We start from the raw sequence: 17,508 nt of genomic DNA, 5'->3' as shown, positions 1-17,508 counted from the left end.
GTTAAAAAAACGCTAATTTGGGGGTTGGCGTGTGGGAAATGTCGTTGAGGGGGCAGCCAGGCTGCAATTAGTGGTAATTAATATCACGCTTAATAAGGGGAAAGCGGGAAAACACCCAGAAATGAGAAGTTTGTAGTGTGGAAACGTCGAAATCATGTGGAACCGGCAGCTCCACTGGATTTTGAGTTCAAAACTCACGGTTTTGGGGTCAGCGCGGGGCGGAGGGGGCTCTGGGGGCGGCCAGGCCACGATTTTTAGGGCCGTTTCAGTAGGTTTTGGGGTACGGGGGCGGCGCGGCCTGCGGGGAGCGATGCAGGAGGAAGGGTCCCCCCTCGTCCTCCTCCTCTTGGGGGTCCCGGGGGCGGCGGGGGGCGCAGCGAGGACAGGGCCGGGGGGGCCTGGAGGCGCCGCCGTGGATGCGGGGGCGCTCCCGCTGCCAGGCCCAGTGCGGGGCGGCCGCCAGCATCACCTGCGGGGAAACGACAACGATTCGGGGGGGAAATCCAGACTTTTTGGGGTTAAACTCACGTGGGGAGGGGGAGCCGGGGCTCTCCCCCCCATCAGGGGGGCGCTTGTTGGAGAAAAACCCACTTTCTGGGGGAGAAACAGGCATTTTGGGGGTTAAATCCATCCCATTTGGGGTCCCTGCAAGGGAAGTTGGCGTCTAGGAAGAGGAATTTGTGTTTTTGGGGGTCTCCGAGGAATTTTTGATGGGGCGTGAGTCTCCGTGGAGTCTCCAAGGAGCAATTTGGGGTCCCTGCAAGGGAAGTGGGTGTCTAGGAAGAGGAATCCACATCTTTGGGGGTCTCCAAGGAGATTAAATCCGTGCAATTTGGGGTCCCTGCAAGTGGAATTGGTGCTTAGGCAGGGGAATCCACGTCTTTGGGGGTCTCCAAGGAGATTAAATCCATGCAATTTGGGGTCCCTGCAAGTGGAATTGGTGCCTAGGAAGGGGAATCCACATCTTTGGGGGTCTCCAAGGAGATTAAATCCATGCAATTTGGGGTCCCTGCAAGGGAAGTTGGTGCCTAGGAAGAGGAATTCGTGTTTTTGGGGGTCTCCGAGGAATTTTTGATGGGGCGTGAGTCTCCAAGGAGTCTCCAAGAAGCAATTTGGGGTCCCTGCAAGTGGAGTTGGTGCCTAGGAAGGGGGCATCCATGTCTTTGGGGGTCTCCGAGGAGATTAAATCTGTGCAATTTGGGGTCCCTGCAAGTGGAATTGGTGCTTAGGAAGAGGAATCCATGTCTTTGGGGGTCTCCAAGGAATTTTTGATGGGGCGTGAGTCTCCATGGAGTCTCCAAGGAGCAATTTGGGGTCCCTACAAGTGAGTTGGTGCCTAGGAAGGGGAATCCGCATCTTTGGGGTCTCCGAGGAGATCCGGGGGGGTCTGGCACCCACCTCCTCGCAGCAGAGCCGGCTGACGGCCGCCCGGTAGCACATCCGGGCCCAGAGCCGATCGCGGCGGCGCAGGAACCGTGGGAACAGCTGGAGCCAGCGGCGGCCGAGCGCCCAGGAGAAGATCAGGAACTTGGGCTCCTCCTCATCCTCCTCCATGTCGTGCGCCAGGTACCTGCGGGACAGGGTGGGATTCGAGGGATCGGGGCCAAATCCACTGGCAGGGAGAGCAGGGAGCGGGCGAGGCGGCTCCAGAATCGGCTTTAACCCCATTCCCGTAGAACAATTTAGCTTGGAAGGGACCTTAAACGTCATCTAGTTCCATGCTGGGGAGGATTGACAGCGTCGGCTTCGTTAGCGAGTGGCTGTAGAGCCCCCCAGCTTCATCAACCAACGGCCTTCGAGCTCCCCGGCTTCGTTAGGGAGCGGGAGGGCTGCGTTAGGGCCGTGCTTCGTTAGCACATGGTCTTTGAGGGCCTTCAGCTTCATTAGCGTGTGGCCTGAGCCCCCTCCTTCGTTAGTGAACAGAGGGGCTTCATTAGAACCCACCGCTTCATTAGCAAGCGGCCTTAGAACCCAGGGGGCTTCGCTAGAGCCCGCCTTCGTTAGCAAAGTCCCTCTACTTCATTAGCGTGCAGCCTTAGAGCCCCCTCCCACTTCATCAGCACAGAAGGGGGTGTTGCTAGAGCCCCCACTTCATTAACGAGCAACCTCAGTGCCCCCCACTTCGTTAGCGAGGAGCGGGGGGGGGGCTGTTAGATCCCTGTTTCCTTAGCAAGTGACCTTAGAGCACCCCGGCTTTGTTAACGAGCACCCCACTTAACTTCGTTAGAGCCCTGCTTCGTTAGCGTACAGCCTTAGACCTCCCCACTTCATTCAAGACCCCTCGCTTTATTAGAGCCCCACTTAATTACCCCTAGAGCCCCCCCCCCCATTTCATTAGCACCCCTCTTTCTTCGCCAGTGCCCTTCGAGCCCTCCCAGCTTCGTTAGCGCCCGGCTTCGTTAACGCACAGTGCAGTGAAGAGGTTGATCCGCGTGTACTCGCTGGTGGGCAGCCCCGCACGCTTGAAATAAGTCAGCGCCATCGCCAGCAGGTACTGAAACGGGGAGAAAACGAGGGGTCGGGGGGGGAAACGTGAATTCTGGGAACAAACGGCGTAAGAAATGATCAAAGAGTTTGTTGAAGGCCTCACCTTATCCGAGACGCGGCAGCAGACGTCCCTGGAGAGGAATTCCTGCACCACGTTGTCTTCTGGAAGAGCAGGAAAAGCCGAGAAGCGGTTTCGGGGGGGGAAAGCTCCCGGCTTTGGATCCGTTTTTCTCGGGTTTGGGGGGGCCGAGCGGTTCTTACCCAGCAGGCGGAAGAAGGCGTCGCACTCCTGGGGGCTCAGGCGGAGGCTCCGAGAGCCGCCGGCCGGATCGGGGGGCTCCTCGCCTGCCCCCCAAGGGTGGGGAGGGAGCGGGGGGGGCTGTTCGCTGCCTGGGGAGCTGGGCTGGGGGACACAAAGCCCCCCCCCAAACCAGAGCGAGACTTTAGGTCCCCCCCAAAGCTGCCAGGGCCCCCAAAAGCCCCTTTACCCGCAACCCAAACCCCTTTACCTCCCCCCAAGCTGCCCCAAACCAACCCCCTGAGTTCCCCCCCCCCCCCCGAAATCAAAGCCCTGAGCCCCCTCCGGGCCCCCCCAAATCAAAGCCCTTTACCCCCAAACCAAACCCCAGGGCTTCCCAAAACCCTTTCCCCTCACCAACCCAACCCTAGAGCCCTCCCAAAACCGAACCAACCCTTTAACCCCCCCAAAAGCTCCCAGCTCCCCCCCAAAAAAACCCACAGCCCCCCCAAAACTGGATCAAATGCCCCCAAGGCCCCCCTAAAACCCTCTGAAAAGCCCCAAATCCTCCCCAAAACCACCTCCCCAAAGCAAAGCAGCCACCCCAAGGCCCCAAAGCCCCCCCCTAAATCACAGATGCGCCCCCAAAAAGCTCCCAACCCCCCCCAAACTAGACCCTTCGTTCCAGCCAAACGACACAGAAGCAAAATCCAAAGCAGCACCTCTCACCCCAACAAAAAAAAAAAAACCAAACAAACCCGTGGTTTCTAAGGGTTCATTTTCCCCAAGCCCCTGGTTTTCTTTCCCAGCAGTTTTACCCACAGTCAAGGTCGTTAACAAGCGCTAACGAAGCAGCAGGGCAGTCTCTCTGCACCCCACCTTCCTCCTGGTACCATCCCCAAAACCATTTTACGGCTCTGAAACCCTTTCCAGGCACTTCTGACCACAAAAATGTTGGGTTTTAGGGTATTTTTGTTTTTTTTTTAAATCAGGAGTAAATGTGGCTGAGGAGAAGGTGTAAATCAGCCACTACTGATAACGAGGACTTGATCCCCAGGGAAGCTTTGGGCTGGGAGTAACCACGCTGACCTGATTTTCTCCACCTATTTACTACTCTAAGTAATTTTCAGAGGAAAAATAATGAATATTAAGAGTTAAAAAACCCAACAACCGTCGTATTTTGATAAACTGTGGTATAACTCAGTCTTTCTCCCCTGGGCCACAGGAACAGGGCAGAAATTCCCTCCTCCAGGCCCAAACCAGAGCAAAATAAAACCTTGTCTGACTTTTCAACATGGAAACATTTTTTTTCCTTTAATTTCTCTTAAATTATGAACTTACAGTAAGGTTTACGGTGCTGAATTTTATCTTTTGCTGCCAAAACACCCCCTCAAGCCTCCCTGATCTCAAACAGCCCCCGCTTTCAAGCAGCATCCCAACCCCCTGCACTCAAACTCGCGTTTCCTCACTCAGTTTTGGGGATTTTTCCCAGCATTTCATCATTTTTAGCGTTATTTAAGCAGAGAAGGGAGCTTGAGAGTCGCCTGCTACCTTGCTGGAGGAAGGGACGTGGACAGCATCCAGCCGAAATCTTGGCATTGGCCGTGAGCTCTTAAAACGCCTCGAAACACCTCAAAAAAAATCACCTGCTGGGAAAGTTAAACCTGCAGTTAACAAACAAAACAAAAAAATCAACCTTTTTTTCATCAAGAAAGCCAAGTTAGGTCTCCCAATTTAGAAATCCAAGCTGCTTGGAAGGGGTTGGAGATGGGGAAAAGTGGCTAAAGCTGCCCCCAAGTTGATTTTTCCTGGGTGAAAATCAAGAAAAAATTGGGCTTCAAATCCAGGGGCAAAAGGGGGCTTCAAATCCAAGACACTTTAACCACGGCAGCGCCAATGTTTGAGGAGTTTGGAGGATTCTATGCCAGCTACAGGGGTCAGATGGAGAAAAAAGACCAAAAAAGGCAATAAATAAAGCAATTTTGTGGTTGGAAAAAGTCATGTCAGTCAAAGGAATGATAAAGGCAACAGATTTACCTCCTAGAAATACAAAACTGTGCTTTTTGTCAGTAAAAAGCCCCAAAATACCTTAATTCTGTGGGGGTTATTACCACTCTCCAGCATCCAAACTCCCAACAAATTTGGGTGGCAAGGAGAGGGACGCATCGCGCCTCACAGCTGCCCTAAAAGCTATCAAATAAACCATAAAATCTTTTTTTATTTCCACCTTGAGGGCACTTTGGTGGGATCGCCATCGCTAGGTGGCTCCTCGGACACAAAGATATCAGTGCTATTTCCTCACAAACCACCAAAACCAATGGAAAAAAAATATCGCTGTTACCCCCACCCTCCTATTCCAGTTTATTTGGGCTCCAGGGCATCAAAATAGGACTCCCCTGAAGCAAAACTCTCCTCTTTCTCCCTCTCGAGAGGATTTTTCATGCAAATAGAACCCTTGGATGGCTGCTTTTTCCTCCTCTTTTGAATCCACAGCACGGGGGGTTGGAACAAGATCATCTTGAAGGCCCCTTCCAAGCTCTTCAATGATTAATCCAAGCCGGGATTAAAAGATTCGACCACGTGGGGACAGCAGAGCCCTCAGAGCCTGAAATATTCCCTTTTTTCCTCCCTCTAAAAACCATTTTTTCCTTACCACAAGGGAAAAAAGGCACTGTGCCATGCTATTCCCTCACCTATTAAGGCAAAAAAATTAAATAAAAGGATTTAGAGCCTTGTTTTCACAAGGGCTCAGCATCCCCTCTTCAGACGGGGCGAGCCGGCCCCACAAAACCCTCTTTTTCTCCTCAAAACCCCCCCAGGCACCATCGCAGCCCCTCAAGGAGCCTCAAGGCGCCCAGAAGCTTCTTCCCGCCTTGGTGTTTTTCCCGCCTTTTTCCTCCTCCCTTCACCTCAACAGCGACGGCGACTGAGCCAGTTAAGCCCCGCCCCCCCCGGCAGGGGCCGCTTTCTATAGGCCGAGCGGCCTGGCTCCAGCCAATCAGAGAGCCAGGAGCGGGTAGGGGGCGGGGCGACACGCGGCTCCAGCCAATCAGAGAGCGAGGAGCGAGGAGGGGGCGGGGCGACGCGCGGCTCCAGCCAATCAGAACCGCGGAGCGCTCCAGGGGCTTCGCTGATTGGCTGCGGGGGAGAAGCGTGAAGTCAGGGTTGATTGAAGGGGTTTTGGGGGTTTCTGGTAAGAAAAGGGGCTGCGAAGCACCCAGGGGGAACACGAACCCATCGAGTGAGGCGTAAGGTGTGAAAAAAAGGGGAAATCTGGATGGGTTTGGGGCTCCCCAGGAGGCTGAAGGTCTTTGACACAGTTTCTCGCAGCTTTGTGGTTCAGACGCTGTCACCTCTGGCCTGGAGAGGCAAACACTCTCCTGGGGGGAAAACTGGTTGGTTGGAGGGCCCAGAGAGTGGTGGGAGATGGAGTTAACTCCAGCTGGAGGCCAGTGACAAGTGGTGTCCCCAGGGCTCAGGGCTGAGTCCTGTTCAGTGTCTTTATCAACGGCCTGGATGGAGGCATCGAGGGCTCCCGGAGCCAGTTTGGAGATGACGCGGAGCTGGGAGGATCTGCTGGAGGGTTTGAGGTTCTCCAGAGGGATCTGAACAGGCCGGATCCACGAGCTGAGACCAATCCAGGAGGGTGAACGAGGAGCTTGGGGCACAACGACCCCGAGCAGCTCCAGAGCAGGAGAAGCCGGGCTGGAGGAGAAGGACCTGGGGGGGTTGGTGGGACAGGAGCCAGGGAGGTTCTTCTCCCTCTGGTGAGACCGACCCTTGGATCGCGGGGTGGGTTCTCCCCAAGGAGGATGTTGAGGCTCTGGAGCGAGGCCGGAGAAGAGCCCGGAGCTGGGGAAGGGGCTGGAGAAGGAGCCCGAGGGCCCTGGGGGGGTTTCTCCTGGAGAAGAGGAGCCTGAGGGGAGGCCTCGTGGCTCTTTCCCTGCGAGGAGCTCGTGGAGAGGAGGGAGCTGGGCTCTGCTCCTCAACCCAGGGGCCGCCACGAGAGGGAACGGCCTCGAGCTCCACCAGGGGAGGGTCAGGATGGACAGCAGGATGGAATATTGCACGGCAAGGGTCGATGACCCGCTGGGTCTCCCCCAGGCTGGCGGGTCCGCGGTTCCCTGAGGCGGCTTCGACGCCCGCCGGCCGCTCCCGCCCTTCCCCCCGGCAACAGCCGCTCATTGGGCGGCGCCGCGCGGGGCCGTTTCTGGTTGGGCGGCAGCGGCGCGCGCGGCCCAATCCGAGCGGGACACGGGACCCCCGTCGGCACTCCCCGCGACCGTACCACGCGCGGAACCGAATGGGGGGAGCGCGGCGAGGTTTTAAGTGGGGTGTTCGCGGGCGCCCCGCGCCGCTCCTGTAGGGAGCACGAGGAACGAGGGGTCCTCAGTGTTTTCCTCTGGATGAGCCGTTATGGGGGAGTGGGGTGAAAGGGGGAGGAGTGAGGGTGCAGCCCCCATTCTGTGCCCCCCCCGGGCAGGGAGTGGTGCGGCCCAGGCGGAAGTGAGGTGTCGCGCGCTGAGGCGCTTCCGGTCTGGGAGCGGCGGCGGCGGAGAAGGAGGAGAAGGAGGAGGAGGGGGAGACCGGGCTCGATCCGAGTGAGTTTGGGGAGGGACCGCGGTGACAGCGGGGCCGGAGGGGAGGGGACGGGGAGGGGGGACGGCACAGGGGCGCGGGGGGCAGCTGGGGAGGGGGGACAGGGACGTAGGGGGCCGATAGGGACATGGAGGGCAGCTGGGGGGGGCGATAGGGACATGGGGGGCAGCTGAGGGGGGCAGTAAGGATGTGGGGGGCAGCTAGGGGGGGACAGGGACATGGGGGGCAGCTGAATGGGGGGCAATAAGGACATGGGGGCAGCTGAGAGGGGGTCAGGGACATAGGGGGGCAATAAGGACATAGGGCGCAGCTGAGTGGGGCGATGGGGACATGGGGGGCAGCTGAGGGGGGCAATAAGGACATGGGGGCAGCTGAGGGGGGCAATAAGGACATGGGGCAGCTGAGGGGGGCGATGGGGACATGGGGGGCAGCTGAGGGGGGCAATAAGGACATGGGGGCAGCTGAGGGGGGCAATAAGGACATGGGGCAGCTGAGGGGGGCGATGGGGACATGGGGGGCAGCTGAGGGGGGCAATAAGGACATGGGGGCAGCTGAGGGGGGCGATGGGGACATGGGGGGCAGCTGAGGGGGCAATAAGGACGTGGGGGGCAGCTGAGAGGGGGCAATAAGGACATGGGGGCAGCTGAGGGGGGTAATAAGGACATGGGGGGCAGCTGGGGGGGTAATAAGGACATGGGGGGCAGCTGGGGGGGTAATAAGGACATGGGGGGCAGCTGGGGGGGTAATAAGGACATGGGGGGCAGCTGGGGGGGTAATAAGGACATGGGGGGCAGCTGGGGGGGTAATAAGGACATGGGGGCAGCTGGGGGGGTAATAAGGACATGGGGGCAGCTGGGGGGGTAATAAGGACATGGGGGGCAGCTGAGAGGGGTGATAGGGACGTGGGGGCAGCTGAGGGGGGTGATAGGGCCGGGGGGCAGCTGAGGGTGGCGATGGGGACATGGGGGGCAGCTGAGCGAGGGCAATAAGGACGTGGGGGCAGCTGAGAGGGCCAGTAAGGACATGGGGGGCAGTTGGGAGGGGGCGATAGGGACATGGGGGGCAGCTGGGGGGGGAACAGGGACATGGGGGGCATGGGGACGTAGGGACGCGGCTACCGATGTCACCGAGTATGTAGGACACAGCCAGGGAGGTTTTTGGGGCAGAAAAGCTCAGTTTGAAGTGTTTCGTTACCCGTGGGAATCATTAATCAGCATAAAAACCACAACTTGTTAGCGGCATCGATAGTCTTGTTTCCCTAACAGGCTTCGATTTGGGGATAAACCCCCCCAAAAAGGGAGTGTGAAGCCCCCCCAAAAAGGAGTTTGAAGCCCCCAAAACGGAGTGTGAAGCCTCCGAAAGGGGCCCGGCTGCCCCCCAGGGTGGGGGGTGCTCGTTTTCTCTCTCCCTTTCCCCCAGACGGTGGATTTTTTTGAGGCTGAATCCCCTTTTTTGCCGTTTGTCCCGCAGGCCGAGGCGGGGCGATGCTCTGCACGGCGGTGGTGATGGCGGGGAGCCTGGCGCTGACCACGGCCGTGGTGGCCCACGCCTATTACCTCAAGCACCAGTTCTACCCCACGGTGGTTTATCTCACCAAATCCAGCCCCAGCATGGCCGTAAGTACCTCATTAACCAATCCCCGCCGCGTAATTAACCCTCGTGGCTGGAGGAAACGAGCTTCGTTGGAGCCCTCGGCGCGGCTCGCTTCTGCTTTCGGGGTGCGAGACGCTCCGTTGGGCATCGATCGGCGCTCCCCGAAGCGTCTTCTCCACCGTCGTCTCCTTCCCCGTTCCCCCCGCCGCAGGTTCTCTACGTCCAGGCCTTCGTGCTGGTTTTTCTCCTGGGGAAATTTATGGGGAAAGTGTTCTTCGGGCAGCTGCGCGCCGCCGAGATGGAGGTGAGCCGCGGCACGGAAGGGGTTAAATGCGGAGCCGGGGGGGTCGGGGGGCACCAGGAGCCGGGTTTGGGGGGATTTGGAACCCCAGGAGCCTTTTGGGGGAGGATTTTGTACCCCAAGAGCCAATTTCGAGGGGATTTTGAACCCCAGGAGCCTTTTAGGGGAGGACTTTGTACCCCAAGAGCCAATTTTGAGGGGATTTTGAACACCAGGAGCCTTTTAGGGGAGGATTTTGTACCCCAGAAGCCAGTTTCGAGGGGATTTGGGGCACCAGGAGTCATTTATTAGCAGATTTTGAACCCCAGGAGCCTTTTGGGGGAGGATTTTGTACCCCAGAAGCCAGTTTCGAGGGGATTTGGGGCACCAGGAGCCAATTTCGAGGGGATTTTGAACCCCAGGAGCCTTTTAGGGGAGGATTTTGTACCCCAGAAGCCAGTTTCGAGGGGATTTGGGGCACCAGGAGTCATTTATTAGCAGATTTTGAACCCCAGGAGCCTTTTGGGGGAGGATTTTGTACCCCAGAAGCCAGTTTCGAGGGGATTTGGGGCACCAGGAGCCAATTTCGAGGGGATTTTGAACCCCAGGAGCCTTTTAGGGGAGGATTTTGTACCCCAGAAGCCAGTTTCGAGGGGATTTGGGGCACCAGGAGTCATTTATTAGCAGATTTTGAACCCCAGGAGCCTTTTGGGGGAGGATTTTGTACCCCAGAAGCCAGTTTCGAGGGGATCTGGGGCACCAGGAGCCAATTTCGAGGGGATTTTGAACCCCAGGAGCCTTTTAGGGGAGGATTTTGTACCCCAGAAGCCAGTTTCGAGGGGATTTGGGGCACCAGGAGTCATTTATTAGCAGATTTTGAACCCCAGGAGCCTTTTGGGGGAGGATTTTGTACCCCAGAAGCCAGTTTCGAGGGGGTTTGGGGCACCAGGAGTCATTTATTAGCAGATTTTGAACCCCAGGAGCCTTTTGGGGGAGGATTTTGTACCCCAGAAGCCAGTTTCGAGGGGATTTGGGGCACCAGGAGCCAATTTCGAGGGGATTTTGAACCCCAGGAGCCTTTTAGGGGAGGAATTTGTACCCCAAGAGCCAATTTCAAGGGGATTTTGGGCACCAGGAGTCATTTATTAGCAGATTTTGAACCCCAGGAGCCTTTTAGGGGAGGATTTTGTACCCCAGAAGCCAGTTTCGAGGGGATCTGGGGCACCAGGAGCCAATTTCGAGGGGATTTTGAACCCCAGGAGCCTTTTTGGGGGAGGATTTTGTACACCAAGAGCCAATTTCGCGGGGATTTTGGGCACCAGGAGTCATTTATTAGCAGATTTTGAACCCCAGGAGCCTTTTTGGGGAGGATTTTGTACTCCAGGAGCCATTTTTGAGGGGATTTTGAACACTGAGAGGCTTTGAGTGCTGTTTTGGGGGGGATTTGGAACCCCAGGAGCCTTTTTGGGGAGGATTTTGTACCCTAAGAGCTGATTTTGAGGGGATTTTGGGCACCAGGAGTCATTTTTGAGGGGATTTTGAACCCCAGGAGCCTTTTTGGGGGAGGATTTTGTACCCCAAGAGCCAATTTTGAGGGGATTTTGAACACTGAGAGACTTTGGGGGCATTTTGAGCACCAGGAGCCATTTTCGAGGGGATTTTGAACGCCAGGAGCCTTTTTGGGGAGGATTTTGAGCCCCGAGAGCCTTTTCGTCAGGGATTTTGAACCCCGAGGCTTGCCAACTGCTCTGCTGAGTGGGGATTTTGAACCCGAGAGCCATTTTGGGTCCAGCAATGCTCTTTGGAGGCTTGGGAAACGCCCCTGATCCCCTCCCGGCCTCGTTTCTCCCTCAGCACCTCCTGGAGCGCTCCTGGTACGCCGTGACCGAGACCTGCTTGGCCTTCACCGTCTTCAGAGACGACTTCAGCCCGCGCTTCGTGGCCCTTTTCACCCTCCTCCTCTTCCTCAAGTGCTTCCACTGGTTGGCCGAAGACCGAGTGGACTTTGTGAGTGTCGACTCCGCCAGAAACGAGCTTAAAACCTTTTTTTTTTTTTGTGAAAACTCAAACTTTTCTCTATTTATTTTCCAGATGGAACGGAGCCCCAACATCTCGTGGCTCTTCCACTTCCGAATCGTCTGTGAGTTCCCCCCGTCTCTCCTCGCCGGCTGCGGGGCCTCCGTTGCCGCAGCTGGGCAGGAAAGATAATTTTGGCCTCGCATTTGCATACAAAACGTGCGGCCCCTGATAAACCTCATCAGGGCCGCCTCGCTAACGAGGAGGGAGCGTTAACGGGGCTGCAGGAGGCTTGAGGTGGGATCGGGGGGGGCTTGAACGCTCTCTGCTTTCGCCGGGTGGGAAAATACCATCGAAATCCGCTCCTGCTTCTGGAGAAGGAGGTTTGGGGATGGAAGAAACCTCTTTGGAAGGAATCGTCGGGTTTTTTGAGGCACGTGATGGGACTCGGAGGCAGAAGGGGCTGCAAACGAGGCAGCCTCGTCGCGGGGACGCGTTAATTCAGCTTCGTTAGAGCCTTTCGAGGGTCCGGCTCTGCTGGTGGGGTTTATTTCAGGACGTGACCCTCGGAACTTGAGGGTTTGTTTGCCCCCCAACCCCAATCTCCTTCTCCTCGCCGCAGCCCTGATGTTCCTCCTGGGGATCCTGGACTTCCTCTTCGTTAACCACGCGTACCACAGCATCCTGACGAGGGGAGCCTCCGTCCAGCTCGTCTTCGGCTTCGAGGTAGGAGATGCCCCTCGGAGACGGACAGACGGCCGTCTCCGCCTCCAGGATGGACGGACGCCCCCTCTCTAACCGCGCTCTTCCTCCTCGCAGTACGCCATCCTCATGACCATGGTCCTCACCATCTTCATCAAGTACGTCCTCCACTCCATCGACCTGCAGAACGAGAACCCGTGGGACAGCAAAGCCGTCTACATGCTCTACACGGAGCTCTTCACGGGTACCTCCTCCTCTTCCCTGCTTTTTTTTTTCTTCTCAAGTCCTTACGAAGCTCAATTAGCCATTACAAGCTCGTAATTAGCCATTGATTGATGAAGATAAGAGGTCCGGGTGGTGCTTGGTGGCACCCAAGGGCCGGATCCATCTCTGTTAACGATCTGGAGGGTGGGGAAGAGCCTTCCCTCATCCGCTCTTGTGGCGATGCCGAGGTGGGAGGAGCTGGGAGATCCCACAGGGCCCACCCACCATCCAGAGGGGCTGGAGAAATGGTTCAAGAAGAGCCTCGCGAGGTTCAACGAAGGAACGGGCCCAGTCCGAGACCCCCCAGCGTGAGGATGAGCCGAGCGGCGGTTCAGCCGGGGGTTCTGATGGCTACGGGATGATGCTGGAGGTCCCGTTCCCACCTCAAACCGCATCCTAAGAGGCTTCTTTTCCCTCAGGCTTCATCAAAGTCCTCCTCTACATGGCCTTCATGACCATCATGATCAAAGTGCACACCTTCCCGCTCTTCGCCATCCGCCCCATGTACCTGGCCATGAGGTGAGTGGCCTGCGGGGCCGGAAGGGCCTCCGCGACGCCCTCGGCTCCATCCCACCGCTCCCCGTCTCCTTCCAGGCAGTTCAAGAAAGCCGTGACGGACGCCATCATGTCCCGCCGAGCCATCCGGAACATGAACACGCTGTGAGTAACGCGCAGAACGTGGTTTCCACCCCTTTCCGGGCGCTCGGAGCTCCGCAGTGGTCACTTTTGGGTTGGGATCCACCTATCTGATGGGTAATGACCAGGAGGAAGGGTTGGAAGACCCTGTAGGGTGGTGGGATCATGGATATCTCCAGCTTTTCCTCCTGGATTCCATCATTTAACCAAAATCTAGTGGATAACAGTGAGGAGGAAGGGTTGGAAGACCCTGTAGGGCGATGGGATTGTGGATATCTCCAGCTTTTCCTCCTGCATTCCATCATTTAACCAAAATCTGATGGATAATGACCAGGAGGAAGGGTTGGAAGACCCTGTAGGGCGATGGGATCTTCGATATCTTCACCTCTTCCTACTGGATTCCTCAATTTAACCAAAATCTGATGGATAACGACCAGGAGGAAGGGTTGGAAGACCCTGTAGGGTGGTGGGATCGTGGATATCTCCACCTCTTCCTACTGGATTCCTCAATTTAACCAAAATCTGATGGATAACGACCAGGAGGAAGGGTTGGAAGACCCTGTAGGGCGGTGGGATCGTGGATATCTCCAGCTCTTCCTGCTGGATTCCTCAATTTAACCAAACTCTCGTGGAGAGCCGCGAGGAGGAAGGGTCAGCTGGCGCCGGGGAGGCCCCAGGAGCCCCTCAGCCTCCCCTCCTCCCCCTAAAACGCCGGGGAGCGCTGTTTTTTCCAACGTTTTCCCTTAAATCCCGCAGCTACCCGGACGCCACGCCCGAGGAGCTCCAGGCCATGGACAACGTCTGCATCATCTGCCGCGAGGAGATGGTGACGGGCGCCAAGCGCTTGCCGTGCAACCACATCTTCCACACCAGGTGGGTGAGGAGCGAGGCTCCCGCCGCCCCCCGTGTCCCCTTCTTCTCGGCGCTGCCGGTGGCTTCTCCGCCTCGCCGCGCCGCGACCGGCTCCGTCTCCTCTCCAGCTGCCTGCGCTCCTGGTTCCAACGGCAGCAGACGTGTCCCACCTGCCGCATGGACGTGCTCCGGGCTTCCCTCCCGGCGCAGCCGCCTCCGGAGCCGCCGGAACAGGCGCCGGCGCCGCCGCCGCAGACCCCGCAAGCTCCGCAGCCCCCCAACTGTGAGTCTTGGGTGCGCTCCCAGCTTCCCCCTCGCCGCGCTTGCCGGTGGCGCCGGAGGAGGAAAACGGCTTGAAAAGAGGGTGCGGGGAGGTCAGGCCCCTCGGAGCCGGCAGCTTTGCCACCCGCGTGCGAGGAAAACTCGTTCCAGCGGAGTTGAACCCAAAAGGGGGGTCCCCAGGGCTCAGGGCTGGGCTCAGTGTCGTTATCAACGGCCTGGATGGAGGCATCGAGGGCTCCCAGAGCCGGTTTGGAGATGACGCTGAGCTGGGAGGATCTGCTGGAGGGTTTGAGGTTCTCCAGAGGGATCTGACCAGGCCGGATCCGCGAGCCGAGACCAATCCAGGAGGGTGAACGAGGAGCTTGGGGCTCAACGACCCCGAGCAGCTCCAGAGCAGGAGAAGCCGGGCTGGAGGAGAAGGACCTGGGGGGGTTGGTGGGACAGGAGCCAGGGAGGTTCTTCTCGCTCTGGTGAGACCGACCCTCGGATCGCGGGGTGGGTTCTCCCCAAGGAGGATGTTGAGGCTCTGGAGCGAGGCCGGAGAAGAGCCCGGAGCTGGGGAAGGGGCTGGAGAAGGAGCCCGAGGGCCCTGGGGGGGTTTCTCCTGGAGAAGAGGAGCCTGAGGGGAGGCCTCGTGGCTCTTTCCCTGCGAGGAGCTCGTGGAGAGGAGGGAGCTGGGCTCTGCTCCTCAACCCAGGGGCCGCCACGAGAGGGAACGGCCTCGAGCTCCACCAGGGGAGGGTCAGGATGGCCAGCAGGATGGAATATTGCACGGCAAGGGCCCTGGGGCGCTGGGACAGGGAGGGGGGTGAGTCCCCAGCCCTGGGGGGGTTTGAGGGTTGAGCAGACGAGGCGCTGGGGCCGTGGGTCGGTGGTTGATGGGGCCGGTCGGACTCCGTGACCCGCTGGGTCTCTCCCAACCTGCTGATTCTCTGATTTTTGGGGCCTCCGTGGTTCTCAGCGCCCTCGTCTCCCTCCGCAGTTCCCCAGGGGATCCTTCCCCCCTTCCCGCCGGGCATGTTCCCTTTCTGGCCTCCGGTCGCTCCCTTCCCGCCCGTTCCCGGCGTCCAGCCGCCCCCCGGTGCCGAAAACGCCGCGCCGAGCTCCGCCGCCGCTTCCGGTGAGTTTGTAATCCCTCGATCCCAGCGTTTGGCGCTGCCGCGACGCGGCTCCGACCTCCCGCTTTGCCCTCACATCCTTCTTTTTTCCCCGCAGCCACCAGGCCCGGCGACTCTGGCAGCGCCGGATCGGACGCGGCGGCCCCGGGGCCTGCGCCGGGCCTCGCGCTGCCGCCGCCGTGGCTGGGAATGCCGTGGCCTCCCGTTTTCGGTACGATGGGAAGGGTTTTTGGGGCGGATTCGCCTCGCGGGGCCTTCTCGCTCAGCGTTTTCTCCGCCTCAGGCTTCCCGCCGATGCCGGTGCCGCCGGCCGGCTTTGCCGGCTTGACCGAAGAAGAGCTTCGCGCCATGGAAGGGCACGACAGGCAAAACCTGGAAGCGCGTCTGCAGTGTCTCCAGAACATCCACACGCTCCTGGACGCCGCCATGGTGCAAATCAACCAGTACCTGACGGTCCTGGCCACCATCGGGTAGATAAAATTCCCTCTGGGGGGCTCCGGAGCGGGATTGGCTCCCGGCAAAGCCGAGGAAATCCCTAAACGGCTCAAAATTGAGAGGACAGCGGGTTTTGTTCTCCTCAGGTCACCCCGGCCTGGCGCTTCCCGGCCCCCGGCGGCCCCCGCTGACGATTCCACGCGGCTCCGCTCACCCCAAAACCCTTCGGCCTCCGGAAGCGCCGGCTCCGCGAGCCCCACCGGTGCGTGAAAACCCCTCGAGCCCCCTCCGCTTCCTTTTTTCCCCCCTTGATGATCGTTTTGCTCTCGCTAATTAGCGCTGGTGGGTGCCCGCGGGTGTTAATTAGCGTTTTCCAGCCCAATTCCCCTCCAGCGAGCGCGTTTCCTGGGAAAACTCTGCTCCCCGGGCTGCCTCTGCCCTTCAAACTGGGTTTCCTGGCTCTACGGGTCCCTCTTCCCGCAGATCCCGCCGCTCCGGCCGGCGCCGAAGCCTCCGAGGAAGAGGAAGACGGCGCCGAAGGCTCCCAGGACGAACCGGACACGGCCGAGCTTCGCCGCCGCCGCCTACAGAAACTGGCGTCGCCCTCGCACTGACGCCGACCTCCTCCCGGCCTTCCCGGCGCTGCCGGCCCCTCCGACACCGCCAGCCGGTCGGCGCCTCCTTTCTTCCTTCTTTTCCCTCTTTTTTTTCCCACCAACCCCCCCTCCGGAAGCAAATCCGCGGCCCGTCTCCGCCGTTCGGCGCTCCTGGCTCTCGCTCGACTTGGTTTTGCTCCGTTTTCCCTCTTTTTCACCCCGTTTCTCTACTTTTCCGGGGAGCCGGGGCGTGGAGTTTGAGTGGGAGTTAAGAGCCGAGGGGGTTTAATTGCCTTGCTGGCAAACGAGCGCCGGCGCCGCGTGGAATTGCTCAAAATCGCCTCGTTTTACCCCAAATTCCCCTCCCGGCCTCACTCGGTGTCACCTCGGCCACCTTTCCATGCTCCCACCTCCCTCTCTCATTAGCAAACGAGCTCGTTAACAGTATTAACCCCTCCCCGCAGCGGAATATCCCTCTTTCCAGCCGCGTGTGAACCCCGGGACGCTCCGTGGTGCCGCCAAACTGGTTTTTACTGGTTCGGCTTTGCCGGCGGCGCCGGGAGGTGGATTTCCTGGGTCTCTTTTGGGCCTTTCCCACCTCCAGGGGCGGAATTTTCGCCTCGTTTCCCTCACCGCCCGTCGGCAAAGGCTCCTCGCGAGAAATCTGGCGCCGGTTCCTCTCGCCGCCGCCTTTCGCCGGGGCCGCCGCGCCTCTTCAGTGCCTCTTGGATCCGAAACGGGCTCGGGGGAGCCCAAACCTCTCAGGGAAAACTAAAACCACAAGCGGAGACGGCGGCGCCCCCCGTTTTGGGGTGGGAAATTTTATTTTTTTCGCCCCGTGGCGGCAGCGAGAGGAGCTGGCGGAGCGAGGAGCTGGCGGCGGGCGATGGTTTGGGGGCCGCAATGGTTCTTTTTGGTCTCAAGGGTTGATTTTCTTCTTCCTCCCCTTCCATTTTTGGCTCTTGTTGTCCCCCACTTGAGCAAATTAACGAGGGATCCTGCAATAACGAAGCAGCGAGGGGAAGACGCCGCGGGGAGTCGATTTCTTTGAACCCTTCTTTTTTTTTTTTGATTATTTGAACCAGAATTGGGTTTTCTGGCTGGTTCTCTTAGACCTTGGGGTGTTTTTTTGGTGGATTCCTTCCGATTTCCGTTGTTTTGGGGTGCAAACCGCGGCAGGGGAGGGAACAGAGAGACGGTAGCGCCCGAAGCGAGGCTGTTTGAACCCCACCACCCTCCCCTGTTCACCCCAGAACCGTTTTCCCCCTTGGGGCGGTGTCAGATGAATTATTTAATTTGTAAATACTGTATAAATTTTTAATAGCTTAATTGTAAATAAGCGGAATAAAGGTTGCGGTAAAGCTGGGGCTCCTCCCTCGGCCAAGATGGCGGCTTGGCCGCTCTAGGCCC

At 58.6% G+C, this 17,508-nt stretch overlaps 2 protein-coding genes across 3 annotated transcripts; one reads left to right on the top strand and one right to left on the bottom strand.

The window, feature by feature from the left end:
* Nucleotides 1–265: 265 nt before the first annotated feature.
* SPDYC (speedy/RINGO cell cycle regulator family member C) lies at nt 266–4,980 on the bottom strand. The gene is made up of 6 exons (XM_069882354.1): nt 4,953–4,980; nt 2,749–2,832; nt 2,591–2,649; nt 2,409–2,494; nt 1,399–1,570; nt 266–469 (listed from the first exon to the last, which is right to left on the bottom strand). The coding sequence occupies exons 1-6, from the start codon at nt 4,978–4,980 to the stop codon at nt 266–268; spliced, it is 633 nt and encodes a 210-aa protein (XP_069738455.1).
* Nucleotides 4,981–7,211: 2,231 nt separating this feature from the next.
* On the top strand, nt 7,212–17,484 carry SYVN1 (synoviolin 1). 2 transcript variants are annotated; one of them, XM_069882368.1, is made up of 16 exons: nt 7,212–7,326; nt 8,795–8,940; nt 9,129–9,221; nt 11,052–11,204; nt 11,289–11,337; nt 11,836–11,939; nt 12,033–12,159; nt 12,599–12,698; nt 12,774–12,839; nt 13,572–13,688; nt 13,796–13,950; nt 14,932–15,069; nt 15,165–15,278; nt 15,351–15,537; nt 15,649–15,764; nt 15,986–17,484. In XM_069882368.1, exons 2-16 carry the CDS (start codon nt 8,809–8,811, stop codon nt 16,114–16,116), a joined length of 1,782 nt encoding a protein of 593 aa, XP_069738469.1. In that variant the 5' UTR covers nt 7,212–7,326; nt 8,795–8,808; the 3' UTR covers nt 16,117–17,484. The 2 variants fall into 2 exon arrangements, with proteins under 2 accessions (XP_069738469.1, XP_069738468.1); XM_069882367.1 differs by having other exon boundaries at nt 14,911–15,069.
* The last annotated feature ends 24 nt before the right edge of the window (nt 17,485–17,508 follow it).

Source organism: Phaenicophaeus curvirostris, unplaced genomic scaffold (genome assembly GCF_032191515.1).
Source record: "Phaenicophaeus curvirostris isolate KB17595 unplaced genomic scaffold, BPBGC_Pcur_1.0 scaffold_122, whole genome shotgun sequence".
NCBI lineage: Eukaryota > Metazoa > Chordata > Aves > Cuculiformes > Cuculidae > Phaenicophaeus > Phaenicophaeus curvirostris.
The sequence above is the reverse complement of the archived record's forward strand: the minus strand, read 5'-3'. Positions and strand labels throughout refer to the sequence as shown.

Bases quoted from the DNA above. Each gene is read 5' to 3' on its own strand.
- SPDYC (XM_069882354.1), bottom strand. From the start codon at position 4,980: ATGGCGATCCCACCAAAGTGCCCTCAAG. The intron at 2,833-4,952 runs GTGGAAATAAAA...CTTGGGGGGCAG, and splicing joins CCCACCAAAGTGCCCTCAAG to GCGAGGAGCCCCCCGATCCG. The intron at 470-1,398 runs GTGGGTGCCAGA...GTTTCCCCGCAG, and splicing joins GCCGGCTCTGCTGCGAGGAG to GTGATGCTGGCGGCCGCCCC.
- SYVN1 (XM_069882367.1), top strand. From the start codon at position 8,809: ATGCTCTGCACGGCGGTGGTGATGGCGGGGAGCCTGGCGCTGACCACG. The intron at 11,205-11,288 runs GTGAGTGTCGAC...TTTATTTTCCAG, and splicing joins CCGAAGACCGAGTGGACTTT to ATGGAACGGAGCCCCAACAT. The intron at 12,840-13,571 runs GTGAGTAACGCG...TAAATCCCGCAG, and splicing joins ATCCGGAACATGAACACGCT to CTACCCGGACGCCACGCCCG.